Genomic DNA, 15,442 nt, shown 5'->3' with positions numbered 1-15,442 from the left:
TTTTGTTCAATTTTTGCCTTCTATAGTTATTTGTAAATAAAAAGTGAGGAAGAGGAACATAACTCACTTTAGAATAAAAAGCCACTTCCTAGGTAGCACAATGTTGCGACTTAAAGGGGAGCTAAGGGGGCCAAAGGGGGATGCAGAAATGGAGCCCACGCAGACACATGGAGAGACTGTGCAAGAGGGAAGAACACGTGGCAAGAGGAGAAGCACACAGGAGGAGGTGAGCCTAGGGATTGTGAGAGGCAGAGGCTATAAAATAGAGAGGAGCCCCCTCATTTTGGATCATTCAGTTATGTGCATTTGGAGCTAGTCGTTTCGACTTATGAGCACGCTGACTGTTTAGCTGGTCTACAGCACTGTTTAGTGCATTGAGTGTCTGCGTTCGGAGATCTCACCCTTAGCCCCGAGGGACTTCGAGTGCTTGCTCGGGCAAGGTATTTCCATCGGTATTTCAGCAATAGTTTTATCAGCATTTCAGCAGCAGTTTCATCAGCGTTTTTGGAGGACTACGCAGTACTTGGAGAGGGACGTAGTTCTTTTTGGTTGTAGTGCTGGATTGGGGTTTTGCAGGTGGATTTATGTTGGGAGATTGAGCAGGGGTCCAACTCTTGGAGGATTTTTGGCAGGGTTTCAGTCAGAGTTTAGAGGGGTTTTCTTTAGTGGCAGCGTAGGGCATTAAGAAACTGCGCAAAACCCCAAAAGGGTGTTTTTTGGGGGTCGGCCATTCTAGGAAAGCTTTCTAGGTTTTTCTGGGTTTCTTGAGTAGAGCCCGAATCCAGAGTTTCAGCTTTTTCCGAGGAGGGGAGTAGCCCCAAATCATCATTTGTTTCCTAGAAGCAGCAGCAACATCCACGCAGAGAGGCCATTCTTGTCATTCTGAGAGTCTTTCTTCACTTGCCTTGTGCAGGTCGAGGTACCATCTGTCTAATCACCTCTTGTACTCATTATATTGCTCAGTATAATAAAATGGGTTAGAATTTCTCGCTGCATTTCTTGTGTATCTGTTTATATTTATGATTTACTTTATTATATGTTGTTCCACTGTTATTTTATCACTTCTAGGTTATTATATCATTTGCATATATTTGGTTGGAGTTTTTGCTGGGGTTTGAGGAATATTAAGTGGTATCAGAGCATAGATCTGAATCAGCCTGTGGAGCTAGCGATCTATGACACCAAGGGAAAAACCCTACATCTGTTACAAAGGAAGGAAATATAGAGACAATGAGCATAGGTTGGAGAATACCTACGGAGAGGGAAACTGTGTTCTGGTGGTGGACGCAGAACAGGAGGAACCTGTGGTGGACGCAGAGCAGAAGGATCAAATGGCAGACGAAGACGGGAAGATATTTGCAGATATGCTCCTCAAATCAGTGCAGGATCTGTTGAGAGTCTGAGACAGATGGAGGTGATGGGGCAGAGATTCACGGCAGTAGAGGCTAGACAGCGTGAGAGCCCACGGGTTTTCTAGGTTGGTGAGGGATCAGGTGCATCCCACCATTTGCAGAGCAGCGTGATACTGCGCAGCAGGTGGCTTCACATGCCCCTACACGCTCTACCATGTCCACTTTCTTAGGAGCCGAAACGGGGACCGTAGCCCAGTAGGAGGCAGAGCCCGGACATATGCGCGATCATTTTGCAAAATACCAGGCCTATGGGCAGGAGTTCAAGGAAGCCCTCTCATTCAGAGATTTTGTTCAACTCCAGCGGGATAGTAGACCCCGCGACCATCACAGAGGGTACCGGCATTACCATGATGGTGACATCAACCGTGCAGCAAGTAGATTCCACTTGCCTACGTTTGATGGTTCATCAAACAGTTCGACAAAGTCTTGGGTGGAGAAGCTGGACATTTATTTCCAGCTTAACCAGATGTCGGAGGCAGAGGCCATCAAAGTGGCAACATTGCATTTGGATGGCGAAGCCCAGGATTGGTGGTTTCATGGGATGGTTACACTGGGGCACTCCACAATGACGACATATGCCGAGTTTACCAGGAGACTGATGGAGCGATTTGATCGGAGGGATCCAGAGCAGCATTTTGTGGAGCTGACGAGGCTCAAACAGACAGGGAGCCCAGAGACCTACATTGTAGATTTCATAAGGGTCTCCGTGATGGTGCCAGACCTATCCATGGCACGGAGGGTCTATATGTATGTTGAAGGGTTAGCAAAGCCACTTCGGGGTTTAGTCTGATCCACTAAACCGACCACACTTCAGGACGATATTAGCAGGACCCGAGACTTATAGGATGTCTTACCCAGGACCCGGACACCTTACGGTTTACCCCCAGAGACAAAATTTTTAGTCTAAGGGGAAGGATGTGAGGATTCCTCCTCCAAAGGGTAATCCAGGACGAGTACCGCTTGATGACAATGCCAGGAGGGAGCTGAAGAAGAAGCGGTTGTGCTTCACATGTCAGGAGCCATGGGCACAGGGACATAGATGTGCTGTTGGCAAAGCACATTTTATCGAGGTCTTCTCCGAAAGCAGTGGAGAAGAGGATGACGGGGATGATGTGGAGGTAGGAGATAGCCATGCCATACAGGGAGCCAGGGACCTTTGCCACCTCCACCGCCAGCAACAGGTGGTGCATCTTTTGCACCTACCGGAGGGGCCCTTGCAGCGTTGCGAGGAATTCCCAAGTATCTGACGCTACACATACGGGGGACAGTACGTGGCCAACGAGTATCAGTTTTGGTGGACAATGGGGCAACCCACAACTTCATCGATGCCCAGATGGTTGAGCGGAGAGGTATTCAGACAGAGAGCTTCGATGGGTTTTCAGTATTGGTTCCACGAGATCAGACCATGACGTGTGCTCGCTATGTTCCAGAGCTTTCAGTGATGATGGGCACCTACACATTGACTGACCACTTTTTCGTGGTCGATATTCCGGACACCAACATGATATTGGGTGTTCAGTGGCTTATTACTCTAGGGAAGGTCACGACGGATTGGAAGACCCTAGAGATGGAGTGGGATGATGAGAAGACAGGGAGGCATGAGAAGATACGGGGACAACACACATATCCGCCTCAGACTGTTTCGGCTCATCGGATGGAGGCAGTCTTCCGGAAGGGAGACATAGAGTGGGCAGTGGAGCTGCGGGCATCAGAGGCAGGGACTACAGGACAGATGGTACATCCAAAGATACAGTCCATCCTTGATCGGTATGCCATAGTGTTTGGGGAGATTCCACCAGGACAACCATCGGATCGGGGGTTTGAGCACACCATTGAGCTTGAGCAGGGCATAGAGGCCGTGATCACCACCCCCTATAGGCACCCCAAGGCCTATAGGGATGAGATTGAGCGGGCTATCTAGGAGTTGCTAGCTCTTGGGCACATTCGACCGAGCATGAGTCCTTTTGCTTCTTCTGTAGTGTTGGTGAAGATTCAAGAAGAAGGATGGTACATTGAGGATGTGCATTTACTATAGGGCCTTGAACAAGAAGACCCTGAAGAACAGGTACCCCATACCCAGGATCGATGAGTTGATGGACGAGTTGAGGGGAGCACGATTCTTCTCAAAGATTGATTTGAGATCTGGGTACCATCAAATTCGCGTGAAGGAGCAAGACATTCCCAAGACTGCCTTCAGGTGTCACTATGGGCACTTTGAGTTCTTGGTGATGCCTTTTGGGCTAACCAACGCCCCCGCTACATTTCATTCCTGCATGAATCACATCTTCCATAGTCACTTGAGGGAGTTTGTGTTGGTATTATTCGATGACATTCTCATTTACAGCAGGACTTGGGAGGAGCATCTCTAGCACATTGAGACAGTATTGCATATCTTACAAGAGCAGTAGTTCTATGCCAAACTCTCCAAGTGTGAGTTTGGGTTGACGGAGATGTTGTATCTGGGACACATCATAGGAGTGGACGGAGTGAGGGTCCACAAGGAGAAGATCAGGGCCATCAGAGAATGGCCAGAGTCGAGAAACGTGACGGAACTTAGAGTATTCATTGGCATTTGTACTTACTACCGGAAGTTCGTCAAGAGTTTCTCACAGCGTGCTGCACCCCTGACAGATTTGACGAGGAAGGGGGCATTCAGTTGGTTGGATACAGAGCAGCGAGGCTTTGACAGGCTCAAGGAGGTTATGAGCAGCTGCCCAGTGCTTGCGTTGCCAGATTTTATGTAGCCATTTGTTTTGGAGTGTGATCCGTCGGGAGAGGGAATCGGCGCAGTATTGATGCAGGGAGGTCACCCTATAGCCTTTGAGGGCCGGAAGCTCCTTCCACATGAGAGGTTGTATTCCATATACGACAAGGAGATGCTGGCCATCATGCATGAATTGGCTAAGTACCGGTAGTATTTGGTGGGTAATAGGTTTAGGGTGAGGACTGATCACAACAGCCTCAAGTTCTTTTTGGAGCAGAAGCAGCTACAGGAGAGGCAGCAGAAGTGGATCAGCAAGATCCAAGCATATGACTTTGACATTGAGTATGTCAAGGGTAAGAACAACGTAATAGCAGATGCCCTTTCACGTAGACCAGCCACGTTGTCTCTTATGAGCTTGGATACAGACTGGAGGGCTCGACTTTTAGTAGAGTACTCCAAGGACATGTTTGCATGTGAGGTTCTGGATGGGCAGGTGCCAGATGACAGGTACAGGGTGGTCAATGAGATCATCTATTACAGGGACCGGATCTTCTTGACTAAGGGGTCTCAGCTCAAGAAGAAAATACTCCAGGCATCTCATGATTCACCATTGGCAGGACATTAGGGGTTTACCAAAACCTACAGGGCCATTAGGGAGAGGTTCTCATGGAAGGGCCTCAAGGAGGACGTACTCCAGCACAACCAGGAGTGCGATGTTTGCCAGAGAAACAAGGGAGAGATGAGCCATCCCGTGGGATTATTGCAGCCTCTTCCCATTCCGGAAGGGAAACAGGAGAGTATTTCGATGGAATTCATCATAGGGTTGCCCATGGTACAGGGCAAGGATTGTATCTTTGTCGTCATTGATCGACTGACAAAGTACGCACATTTTTTTTCCATATCCGCACACTATACAACAACACAGGTGGTCGAGCTGTTCTTCAGAGAGATCTTCAGGCTACATGGTCTTCCTAAGACCATCGTCAGTGATAGGGACAGCCGTTTCATGGGCAGGTTTTGGCAGGAGCTTTTCCGGTTGGTGGGGACGAAGTTGACATCGAGTACCAGTTATCACCCACAAATGGATGGACAGACAGAGATAGTTAACAAGTGGCTAGAGGGCTACTTGTGTAACTATGTCAGTGGGCAGCAACGAGCATGGTTGAGGTGGTTGCATCTGGGGGAGTACTGCTACAATACTTCACATCACATGTCCATTAGTATGTCACCATTTTATGCCTTATATGGGTCTCATCCTTTATCTTTTGTTGACATGATGTTTGGTGATAGCAGGGCTCCTAGAGCCAAGATTTGGATCCAAGAGAGTCAAGATATCCTCCGAGCTCTCAAGGATAACATGGCTACAGCACAGAACCAGCAGAAGTTGCATGCCGACAGGGGTCGGCTGGAGAGGCAGTTCGGGTAGGGGACATGGTCTACCTACGATTATAGCCATACAGACAGTGGTCAGTGAAGTAGAAGGGGGCTGAGAAGCTCAAGCCTCGCTTTTATGGGCCATACAAGGTGATACGCAGGATTGGATAGGTTGCATATGAGTTGGAGCTGCCCCAAGCCAGCAAGATTCATAACATTTTTCATGTATCATGCCTAAAGAAGACATTGGGCCAACAAGTGATAGTGATAGATGAGCTACCACCCATGGATGACGAGGGGCATTTGGTATTGCAGTAGAAGGCTATCATTGATACCAGGGAGAGGCAGCTGTGGAGCAGGACGGTCCGGGAATTCTTGGTGACGTGGAAGAATTTGCCGGATGAGGATGCCACTTGGGAGAGTGAGAAGATCTTGCAGCATCCATCACTTCAGTTGCTTGGGGACAAGCAACATTTTGTCGGGGGAGATTGTAATATTCCTAATTAGCCATGGCTAATTGGAATATTCGATTTTGTTCAATTTTTTCCTTCTATAGTTATTTGTAAATAAAAAGTGAGGAAGGGGGACATAACTCACTTTAGAATAAAAAGTCACTTCCTAGGTAGCACAACGTTGTGAATTAAAGGGGAGCCAAAGGGGCCAAAGGGGGACGCAAAAATGGAGCGCACGCAGACAAATGGAGAGACTGCGTAGGAGGGAAGAACACGTGGCAAGAGGAGAAGCACACAGGAGGAGGTGAGCCTAGGGATTGTGAGAGGCAAAGGCTATAAAATAGAGAGGAGCCCCCTCATTTTGGATCATTCAGTTATGTGCATTTGGAGCTAGTCATTTCGACTTCTGAGCATTCTGGCTGTTTAGCTGGTCTGCAGCACTGTTTAGTGCATTGAGTGTCTCCGTTCGGAGATCTCACCCTTAACCCCGGGGGACTTCGAGTGCCTACTCGGGCAAGGTATTTCCATCTGTATTTCAGCAGTAGTTTTATCAGCGTTTCAGCAGCAATTTCATTAGCATTTTTGGAGGACTGCGCAGTACTTGGAGAGGGACGCAGTTCTTTTTGGTTGTAGTGCTGGATTGGGGTTTTGCAGGTGGATTTATGCTGGGAGATTGAGCAAGGGTCCAGCTCTTGGAGGATTTTTGGCAGGGTTTCAGGCAGAGTATAGAGGGGTTTTCTTTAGTGGCAACACAGGGCATTGAGGAACTGCGCAAAACCCCAAGAGGGTGTTTTTCGAGGGTCAGCCATTCCAGGAAAGCTTTCTAGGTTTTTCTGGGTTTCTTGAGTAGAGCCCGAATCCAGAGTTTCAGCTATTTCCGAGGAGGGGAGCAGCCCCAAATCATCATTTGTTTCCTAGCAGCAGCAGTAGCATCCACGCAGAGAGGCCATTCTTGTCATTCTAAGAGTCTTTCTTCACTTGCCTTGTGCAAGTCGAGGTGACATCTGTTTAATCACCTCTTGTACTCATTAAATTGCTCAGTATAATAAAATGGCTTAGCATTTCTCGCTGCATTTCTTGTGTATCTGCTTATATTTCTGGTTTACATTATTATATGCTGTTCCACTGTTATTTTATCACTTCTGAGTTATTATATCATTTGCATATATTTGGTTGGAGTTTTTGCTGGGGTTTGAGGAATATTCTGGGTTAGGAATATTACAAAATCTTTACTGCTTTTCTGATTTTCCAACATGGAATCAGAGCTTTGGTGAAGAAAGAAAAAAAAGGCAGATCTACTCATAGGCACTACCTCAGGGAAGGAGTCTATCATATTCAAAGAGGATGTCTAACTCTATCAAGTGAGAGAACAAGCTTGAAGGAGCATCTAACTTCAAATCCTGGAAGAAGAGGATTGACCTAATCCTCGAAAAGAACAAGGTGCTAGATTTGGTAAAAGGAAATGTAAAGAAGCCTACCAAAGAAGCCAGTGATGTAAAGAAGCCTACCGAAGAAGCTAGTGATGCCGACAAAGCAAAGTTCAGAGATTTAGAATTGGTGGCTATGACTCTAATGGTAGAAGGGATAAAAGACAATCTTGTCCCATTCATAGCTAACATTGATCATGCTCAGGAGATATATGAAGCCTTGTCAAAGTTGTTCACTGTTAAGAACATCGGTCAAGTAGCAAGTTTGAAGAATGAGCTAAGGAATACGAAGATGACAAAAGAAGATACTTTGGCAACCTTCTTTGTAAAGATAGCTAGACTTAGGGATGATCTCTTAGCCATCAATGAGATTGTTCCGGACAAAGAATTTGTGATCACTGCTATATTAGAATTGCCACCCTCTTGGAGTGCATTTGCTTCAGGTCTCAACAGTTCAAAGGAAGCTCCCACCTTTGAATAATTATGGACCACATGTAGTCAAGAAGTATTAAGGATCTCAATGGTTGCCAATCCTAAAGGAGTATCAAATGCTTATGTTTCTCATCATAAAGGAAAGAGATCGAAGGGAAGAAGGAAGAAAGTTAACATATCTAAGATAGAATGCTATCAATGTCATAAGAAGGGTCACTACAAAAGTGACTGTCCCGAGAATCCAAAGAATAAGAAGAGAGGAAGAGAACAAGCCAACTTTGTTGTAGAAGGGGACTCAAAGAAAGTCAAGCCTGAAGAGTCTGACATTAGGGACTTGCACTATTAAGTCTTTTATCTTGTTTTATATGTTTTAAGATTTATAGGTTCTTAACTTATTCTGGAAAAGACATTTTTGTAAGTTTGTAGGTTTCCCTCAAGTTTTGGAGGGAGCTCCCAACAACTTTGAAAGATAAGTATCTCATGTCTTTTCAGTTTTGGGTTCATGTACTAATTTAGTTTTGATTATATTAAATACTAATCACCTTTCTCCCTCTGTTGTCTTGATTAGGAAAACAATTGCAAGAAGGGGAATCTCTCAAGACAAGGTTTGTCAAGAACCAAAGGTATGCTTTGAATATATTGGTTGAAAGGATTATTCATTTGGCGATCTATTACTAACTTTGTTATGACTAGCTGTATTGAATCCTAGTGATTCTTGTTTAGGTGATTCATCTCTTGATAAATCTACCCACCCCACTCTTATTTGATTTGGTAGAACCCTAGACAGGTTCTGGAAAACCCTAACCGAAGGGTATGCTAATGTGAATGTCTAAAATCCTAAGTTGCTTAGGGTGATTGTGAAATGCTAGTTGAAGTTTTATTGATGATGTCTTGTTTGGGATTTTGGTGTGATCTGGAAATCCTAACTAGTTAGGATTGAGTGATAAGGTCTGAAATCCCAAAACCTTTGAAGTTTTGGTAATGTTGGGTTTGCTATGTTTCTACATTGGAACCCTAGCTCATTGGGGTTTGGTGGAATGTGTAAGAAAGACCCTTACATTGTCTTAAAAATGTTTCTCTATGGTATGAGTGTGTTTGTCTGATCAAACCCTAGTGTAATCAAAATGATTGTGTGTCTAACTCTTATTTGATATTGTTGTGAAGTTGGGTTTGACTAACACATGATATGATATATTTGCATGATGATAAAATCTAGGCATATATAGATATGTCCTTTTGGTTGAAGTCCTAGGTTGGTCTAGGACAAGATGTATTAATATTGTTGGACATATGATATGCTTATGTATGGTTATGAATTCCTAGATATGTGTTGACCTAGTCATTGATGGTCATAGTCCTTGTCTGAGATTCTAGGATGTTGATGTTTGAAAATCTAGGGTGTTATAGCTAAACCCTAGTGAAGTTAAAAGTTGTTTAGTATGTGTGACATAACAATCTGAAATTTATTAGATGATTGTTGGAAAATGAAAATCTAGGGTTTGGTAGTTAAACCCTAGTAGTGACATTGTCTACTGTGAAATATAACAATATGAGATCTATGCATGTAATGACTGTTGAAATTGGAAATCTAAGGTTTTGGAATTAAACCTTAGTCAAAGTAAAATCTTTGGAATATGATGATTTGAGATTTGTATAAGATTGTTGTATTTGAAAATGGAATTCTAGGGTTTTGGAGTCGAACCTTAGTCGAAGTAGAAATCTCTGATGAATGTTGACTATATGATAATTTGAGATTTGTGAAGAAATTGTTGAAATTTGAATTTTTGGTTGAGTATGATGATTGCTCGGAAATCTAGGGTTTGCAACTAACCTTAGTAGTAGTTGGTCATGTTAGTGACTAATTGATGGTTGATTGAAAATCTAGGGGTTTGGAACTAACCCTAGTGGAAGCTAGTCAGGTTAATGACTAAGTTGTGATTGACTTTGATTGATTCTTTTGTATGAAATCTAGGATTTGTATGAATCCCTAGTGAGAAGTCTAACACATGTATTTTGGAAGGTTGTTAGATGATTTGTAGATCCATATTTGTGTGAATGGTTTCTAGGGTTTGCTATATGTTGTAGTAAGGTATGTCATACCTTTGGAAGACATATTGAAACCCTAGATGGAATGAGTATTGTTATGAAGTAGTCTAGGGTGTATGACAAAGTCCCTAGCAAGATGTTGAAGAGTATATGTCTCTTGTTTTTAAGTCTGGGTATCTGATATATATATGAAATGCTTCTGTGATTCTTATATGGCTAACATCATGCTTCTATAGTTTTGGTTGTACTTGCTATCTAAGCTATGCAGGTACACAATCTTCAACTTGGTGAAGATGCTCGATGTGACAAGCAAGTTGTGCAGGTACACAATCTTCAACTTGGTGAAGATGCTCGATGTGACAAGCAAGTTGTGCTGGTACACAATCTTCAACTTGGTGAAGATGTTCATTGATGTGATAAGCATGATGGGGATGATAATAACTCTGATGAAATGGTTGGAAGCCACGAAAGATTCTTCGATGTCGAAAAGGAAGAAGTTGATCTCCCAAAGGAAGCACGAATAGAAGAAATCTCCCTAAGATTAAGAGGGAGCCCGGATAAAGAGGTGCTTCCTAGTTGAGAGGGAGTGACAGAGATGGTTCTCTGCTTCATATGTCATGCACTCCCTAAGGTGGTGGTGGTAGTGGTCCTCTCCCTACTGGATCCTCGTCGTCTCCGCCACCAAACTCCAACTCCTCATCATCCTCCTGATCACTATTCGAGAAGACCTCAATGTAATGGGTCTTGCTTGTTGTGCACCAATGACTAGGTGCCCAAGGCTCTCGGCATGTAAAACACAACTTCCTCCTCCTGAGGTCTCTCCTGGTCTCGTCATCCAACTGACCCCGCCCTTGAGCTGCTCTCTGCGTTGTGGGTGCTCTAGTGTCACTTCCCTTCTGAGGGTAGGGAGTGCGTGAAGGAAATGGTGCTTGGGTCTTGGGGATAGCCCCCTGCAAATCCCGAGTGCAAGATATTGCCTCCAAAAGAGTAGATGGTTTGCGAGACTTCACCAGTCCCCGCAATGGCTCTGTCAACCCCTCTACAAATGTATATACTCTCCTCGCATCTGACAAATTAGGTACCATGACTGAGACCCTCAAAAACTCCGAGATATAATGCTCTGGATGCCCTGTCTGTCTGAGCTGGGTCAACTCCCTGAAGTGAGCCTCTGGATCCTTCCGATCAAAGCGCTCCACTACTCTCTATGTGAAGTCCTCATAGGAGGTCACGCTAGCATGCCCCAGAGTGGAAAAACCATGAAACCACCAATCGTGTGCCTCCCCCTCCAGGTGCAATGTGGCCATCTTGATGGCCTCTACCTCTGTCATCCGATTCAGCTGGAAGTATGTGTCCAGCTTCTCTACCCAAGCACGTGTTGTGCACTAGGGAGTGCCATCATATGTAGGAAAACACATTTTCACAATAGAACGATGTAGCACATAGTTCTGCGTACCATAGTCTTTCCACTTCTCGTTCTGGTTGAGTTTGCAAAAGTCTCTGAAGGTCAGAGCCTTTCTGAACTCTGCCCCCATGGATTGCCATTCCCGAAAATGCTCCCCCATCAACGATGGATCCTCTCCTCCACCAGTCTCACCCTGCGCCAAAGGTACAAAAGAGGGTAAATTAGCTAGAGTTGATTCACACGAGGAAGGCCGTTGCGTAGTAGGTGAAAGGTGATCGAACTGTTGAGAGGCCCCTGAAGTCTCTCCAACTACAAACTCCCGGTGAGCGCTCCGCTCCTGGTTCTGCATCTTGATCTCGTCCAGCATCTCCTTCTACCCTTTTGTCAAATCACTCAAAGCCTTCAAGAGACTATCGAAGGCCATCTCCTCCCTACTCTTGGGCTCACCCATATCTTTTACTACCGCAGTCTTCCCACAATCCTTCGTGTTTGGAGTAATCTCCAACTCCCTTTCCCTACTCCGGTACCTCCGTCTTCTGTAAGTAATATTCTGCCGGTCCTCCTCACTCAAAAAATGTTTCCCATGGCTGAGCCAAAATCTAAGCTCTGATACCAAAGTGATGAGAAAATTCCTGAATCTAACACATCAAAAACCCCTACTGCAATTACTGGTTTACAATCTCCTACTTGTTATTTACATTGACAAGTTATTTAATTGCATAAACATCGAAGTAAATACTATTGCAGCCTTCACAAATACACAGATAATGCATTGAAATAAACAAAAACAATAACACAAGGGACACCATTATTTTTGGACAATCATCCCTGGAAAAACCCAATTCGGGAAAACCGATGCAGCATATAGAGGGTTTGTATTATTAAGCAGATTTCGTGAATACAACTAGGGTACTAGAAATGGCTCACCCAACAGAGAATATCCTCGGCAATAGTACCTCTATCCAGAGACAGATATTCCGGCAAATCAGCAACCGCATGATCAAACCCCACAACGACTCCGGTTGTTCCCTATGCTGGACAGCGAAAGCTACTTCAATCACTGCTCAGGAACTGTGTGACTCCTCCAGCAGCTGTCTCACCCTATCCCGGCTCAAAATCTACTGATCTGCTCCCAGTCTGTCCCATAGAATATCCCCAACGCTGCCTCTGAAGCCCTCTACGACTTCTGCATTAGCCAATCAATGAAGAAGTCAAACCATGAAGAAACCCAACACTTAAAGGCATTCTGCCCTGCCTCCATTTCTGCACTAAATAACGACCAGTCACATTAAAAATTATTTTTCACCTCCTTAGAAGCAGAATCTCACCATGAGACCTACACCATCTTGAAGAGCATAATTTTCTCTTTCCAACGAGCTATAACTCAGCCCGAAACTCCAAGCAGTTAAAAGTTATTGATTTTTTAAGTTAAGAATATAATTCTGGACTATGAACGACCTGAACAAGCCTACTCATGTCGGCCAGCATCCTAAAGTCGTGTCCCTTCAGATTTTAAGCGAAATCACTATATATATATAGTTCAGAGTCCAGACCTCATTTCTAATCATCAGCTCGGTGAAATATTTCAGAGAAAAGGTGGCTAAGAAGACAGCAGGAAAGAGAAGGCCGAGGAGAATAGGAAGTCTATTGTTTGGGCTATTTTCTGTTGGCTTATTCTTTAAATCTCTATTGTAAAGTTAATTGCGAAGAGACTTAAGATGGTGAATAAGAAAATCTCGGACCTGTTGGAGAAGTTTTGGACTTGCTGAAATTTCGGATCTATTGGAAATCTCTTGAACCTGTGGTTATGCTCCTGTAGCAGTAGAAGCGTCGGACCTGTGGCTTTGTTTTTGTAGAATACTCTTCTCAGACCTGTGGGTTTTTTTCTCTCGGATCTGTTCTTCCAGATTTATACCTTCATCCTCGGATACAATGCAACGTTGTGACTTTCGATCTTTGGTGTGGTATTTAATTTGGAAGTTGATCAAAATATTATTTGGGTGTGAACAGAGTTGCTTTTAATCCAACAAACAATATGAACCCACATAATCGATGCATGCTGAAGTGATTAGTTGACACACATGATATTGCAGTTCTGGGATTTAAATTTTTTTTATTTCATCCTGTAGCACATCGATTTCATCATAAATGAAGTTTGCTTCATGATCTATGCCCTTGATGCACACCCAAAAAAAAAGAACTTTATCTAAGCAAAGTGACTGAGTAGTTAATGTTGTTCCTACAGTGACAATTACATTAATAAGCTGGAGCAGGCATGTTGACATATGTATTGCTGAGGGGACATATATATTGCTGAGTACCTGTTAGTATATGGCTACAAGATAGTTTGAGACTTATTGCAGCACATTAAAGATCCTTGTTAAAAATTGTTAAGGGAATCCTTGGAGCATTTGAAGAATTTCCATCAAATTAATTGCAGACATCAGGAAACTTGTGAAGACTTGAACTTATCACCATATTGAAGATCCTAAAGAAGAAGCTTTGAAGATCAGATTTGAGCACATCTTGAGAAATATAGATTGGACTCTTTTGAATAACCTATTGACGACATCTTACTGGAAAAGCATTATTGAAGATCATGTGAAGGCATCTTGAAACTAATCTTGGAAACATTGCGGAGAACTTGAAGAATTGTTTACCTTGAGCAACTTCGTGAAGACATCTTGAAGCTGGTTTTGGATATATTATTGAAGATCATGATGCATTGCTAAAGCCATCATGAGGTGACCTTGGAGAATTGTATTTGGGTGACATGAAGAGTAGTGGTGACACCTTTTGAGAAATCAAGGTTGACATTGATGATGCAACATGGAGACTAAAGTTAAGGCATTGCTGAAGATTGACAAGGCTCAGTGAAGAAGACCTTGGGAGCTGTGAAGTACAACTAAACATATCTTGACGAAGTGAAGCTGAGGGTTGGAGCCCAAGAGGTTGGAGCCTCAAAAAGACAAGGTTGGTGCCTTGGAGGATAGGGTTGGAGCCCTAGAGGATCGGTGTCCTCAAGAAACTAGGTCGGAACCTGTACCAGAGAAGGGTTGGTGCCCTAGGGTTTGGAGCCTCTAAACGCAAGGTTGGTGCCTTGAGAAGATAGGGTTGGTGCCCTAGAGGTCGGAGCCTCACAAAAGTCCAAGTTGGTGCTTGGCAACAGGTTCGAACCTGGGAGATTGAAGATCGGTGTCTTCATCTGGGGTTGGAGCCCTATATACATTGTACTTGATTCATTGTAAAGATTATATTAATAAAAGCATTTATTCCTATTGTTCATTTTGTGTTCTAAATATAAGTGATCTAACTGGTAAAAGTAACAATTGAAAAGAAACACTGATTCACCCCCCCTCTCGGTATTTCGAACAATTGGTATCATAGCCAGTACCTTCACTCAAAAGCCTAACAACTTGAAGGTTGATCATTAGAACACAAATAGCGAAGCCAAGGAAGAAAGTCTCCAATCCTCCTAAATATGTGTCTCCCTCAACCACCGAAATTGAAGTCGATCAATTTGTGAAGGCTCCATTGTTCAATGGGAACTTTGATATATGGGAGGCAAGAATGAGGAATTTCTTAAAGACTCAAGGCATTGAAGTCTGGAAATCGGTGATTGTTGATAGCATGATGGATGGAGAATCCAAGGAGTACAATGCAAAAGCGATGAAAGCAATCTTGAATGGGCTACCAGATTCTATAAAGGCCAATTTGGAAAAATGTTCGTGAGCAAAGGATATATAGGATAAACTTCATGACCTTCACTCAAAAGGAGCATTGACCATGACCACTAGTCAAGAAGATGATGGAAAGCAAGAAATAAATCTAGAACCCATCAAGGAAGCTGAAAATAAGAATGATAACATCAAGGCTAAAGAAGACCTAGAAGATGAAGAGAATGAAAAAGATTTTGAAGAAGATCTCCTCACTAAACTTATGGCTACCATGGAAGAGATTAAAAATTTGAAAAAGGAAAATGAGGAACTTAAGAAAAAAGCACAAATTGGTGACCAGTACAAGACAAGGAAGGAAGTTGATGTTGTCGAGCTTCAAGTACAAGAAAGAGATGAAGAGCTCGCCAAGCTCAAGGATGAATTTCATCAAAACAAGAGAAAGCATCATGAAGAAATCATATCCATGACAAACCAATTGGATAAGGCAAAGAAAAGGGAAGATACATTGTCAAGCCA

The 15,442-nt window shown here is 43.7% G+C and overlaps 1 protein-coding gene across 14 annotated transcripts in view; it reads right to left on the bottom strand.

Annotated features, from left to right (window-relative positions):
- The window catches only part of LOC149191415 (Protein kinase superfamily protein), a 476,220-nt gene that overhangs the window by 172,349 nt on the left and 288,429 nt on the right, over nt 1-15,442 (bottom strand). Inside the window, exon 9 of one of the 14 annotated variants that reach the window (XM_089404248.1) lies at nt 12,402-12,435. The exons of the other annotated variants lie outside the window; for them this stretch is intronic. Coding sequence (XP_089260374.1) covers nt 12,427-12,435 — 9 coding nt within the window. The 3' untranslated portion in view covers nt 12,402-12,426. Of the gene's footprint in view, nt 1-12,401; nt 12,436-15,442 lie in introns of those variants that run through there. 14 annotated transcript variants of the gene reach the window in all.

Source organism: Pinus tabuliformis, chromosome 2_2, assembly GCF_031772625.1.
Source record: "Pinus tabuliformis cultivar Carrire ecotype Pingquan chromosome 2_2, CPIR1, whole genome shotgun sequence".
Classification (NCBI taxonomy): domain Eukaryota; kingdom Viridiplantae; phylum Streptophyta; class Pinopsida; order Pinales; family Pinaceae; genus Pinus; species Pinus tabuliformis.
The sequence above is the reverse complement of the archived record's forward strand: the minus strand, read 5'-3'. Positions and strand labels throughout refer to the sequence as shown.